Consider the following 2,500-nt stretch of genomic DNA (forward strand, 5'->3'; position numbering starts at 1 on the left):
GCTCCCATTGCAGCGTGTGCATGGGGGGGGTGTGGAACTGCACTGACAACAACTGTACAGGTGAGCTCCCATCAGTCACTCAACCCCGTCCTGACACACCAGAGTCCGCAGGGGCATACCGAGTCACACTCTCTCTCTCTGTGTCTGTGTGTCTGTGTCTGTGTCTGTGTGTCTCTCTGTGTCTGTGTCCCTGTGTGTCTGTGTCCCTGTGTGTCTGTGTGTCTCTCTGTGTCTGTGTCCCTGTGTGTATGTGTGTCTGTGTCTGTGTCTGTGTCCCTGTGTGTCTGTGTCTGTGTGTCTGCGTCTCTGTGTCTGTGTGTGTCTGTGTCCCTGTGTGTCTGTGTGTCTGTCCCTGTGTGTCTGTGTCTGTGTCTGCGTTTCTCTGTGTGTCTGTGTGTCTCTCTGTGTCTGTGTCCCTGTGTCTGTGTGTGTGTGTGTGTGTCTATGTGTCTCTCCTCGTGTGTCTGTGTCTCCGTGTGTGTGTGTGTGTGTGTGTGTCTCCCAGCCGAGTGCTCGGTGGCGGGGGACGTGTTTGTGACGACGTTCGACGGCCGGATGTTCCTCCAGCCGGGGGTGTGTCAGTACGTCCTGGCCAAGAGCCACCGCAGCAGCCGCTTCACCATCACGCTGCAGTACGCCACCTGCGCCGAGGTCTGTGGCGCCGCCGCACACACACACACACACACACGCACACACATGCATGCACACGCACACACACACACGCATGCATGCACACATGCACGCACGCACGCACTGGCACAAAGACGCACACACATACATAGATAAACCGACACAAAGATGCACACACACTCACGAGTGGCCGCAAACACACGCTTTGCACACGCACACACAAACGCACACACTGGCACAAAGACGCAAATGCATAGATAAACCGAAACACAAAGATGCACACACACACACACACAAGAATGCATGCACACGCATATACGTATACACACATACACACACCCACAAACACACACACACACACGTACACACACTGCAGTATTCTCCCGGGGGGGTAACTGGTGACCTGGGGCTGACCTTTGTGCGGCGAGCAGAAGGCGTGTGTCCAATCTGTAACCGTGGTGTTGGACGAGGACGCCAGCCGTCAGGTGACCTTGACCAGAGAGGGGGAGGTGCTCATCGGGGTCAACCCAGCACCTGTTCTGCCCTTTAGAGACGGCAAGTTTCACACTCATGTCCCCAAAAAACTTCACCGCACGAGTTCACAGCGTACCCCAAAAATACCACTCAATCCAATAACATGACTGCTGAGGGTGTGCTCTTTGCAAAGACCGCAGGAAGGAATGCGTGTGTTTTCGTGTGCTGCCGGCCCAACAGACGCTGTGGAGGTGTCGAGGCTGACCCCCGTGTTCATGCTGCTGAAGGCAGGCATCGGCCTCCGGCTGCAGTATGACGGCCACGGGGGGCGGGTCTATCTCCAGCTAGACAGCCAATGGCGTGGCTCCACCCTCGGCCTCTGCGGAACCTTCAACGGCAACCTCAGAGACGACTTTCTGTGAGACGGCCGTTTTTTTCTTTAATGTTGAGTCCATGAACGACTGCTGAGCTATATCTATGACTATATCTATGATGTGTGTGTGTGTGTGTGTGTGTGTGTGTGTGTGTGTGTGTGTGTGTGTGTGTGTGTGTGTGTGTGTGTGTGTGTGTGTGTGTGTGTGTGTGTGTGTGGAGTGCAGTTCTCCAGCGGGCATGATAGAGGGGACTCCACAGCTCCATGCTAATGCCTGGAAGGTGTCGTCTGCTTGCGTGGCTCCAGTCAACCTGCCCATCATAGACCCATGTGAGATGAACCAGCACAATGGTAAGTGCTCCTCCTATTGGCCGTTGAACAGGAGTATATTTCCAGAACGGCTGAGCCATCAGTTCAGATCAGGGCGTCACAGTGATAGTGTTGTCTCGAAATATCTATTTCAAACCTTGGAGGGATTTTTTTGCCCCAAAAAAAAGTGTATAGTCATGATGTCTGAGTCATTCTATTTATATTATCGTGTGTGTTTTTTGCAATTCTGTGTCTTAGCCATTTGTATGTATTTGCTTTTTGCAGTATTTTCCCTAATGTGTCTTCTGAGGGTCTGTGTTTGTGTGTGTGTTTAGGTTTTTGTGTGCATGTGTGTGTGTGTGTGTGTGTGTGTGTGTGCTCTCATCTCAGTAATATGCTTCTGTGTGTTTTGCAGTGTTCAATGCATCTCAGTAATCTGTGTGTCTGTTTTTGTGTTTGTGTGTGTGTGTGTGTTGCAGTGTTATACTCACTCTGTAACCAGTGTGTGTGTGTGTGTGTGTTGCAGTGTTATACTCACTCTGTAACCAGTGTGTGTGTGTGTGTGTGTTGCAGTGTTATACTCACTCTGTAACCAGTGTGTGTGTGTGTGTGTGTTGCAGTGTTCCACTCGCTCTATAATGTATGTATGTGTGTGTGTGTGTGTGTGTGTGTGTGTGTGTGCGTGTGTGCGTGTGTGCGTGCGTGCGTGCGTGC

General features: G+C 51.9%; 1 protein-coding gene across 1 annotated transcript in view; it reads left to right on the top strand.

Moving 5' to 3' along the window:
* otogl (otogelin-like) overlaps positions 1-2,500 on the top strand; it is a gene marked incomplete at its 5' end in the record, with an annotated part of 35,076 nt that overhangs the window by 7,394 nt on the left and 25,182 nt on the right. Inside the window, 5 exons of the mRNA XM_084477840.1 lie at positions 14-60; positions 506-651; positions 1,059-1,185; positions 1,345-1,522; positions 1,704-1,828. Of these exons, the coding sequence (XP_084333966.1) occupies positions 14-60; positions 506-651; positions 1,059-1,185; positions 1,345-1,522; positions 1,704-1,828 (623 nt within the window). The remainder of the gene's footprint in view (positions 1-13; positions 61-505; positions 652-1,058; positions 1,186-1,344; positions 1,523-1,703; positions 1,829-2,500) is intronic.

Source organism: Micromesistius poutassou, assembly GCF_964030765.1.
Source record: "Micromesistius poutassou genome assembly, chromosome: 13".
Lineage (NCBI taxonomy): Eukaryota > Metazoa > Chordata > Actinopteri > Gadiformes > Gadidae > Micromesistius > Micromesistius poutassou.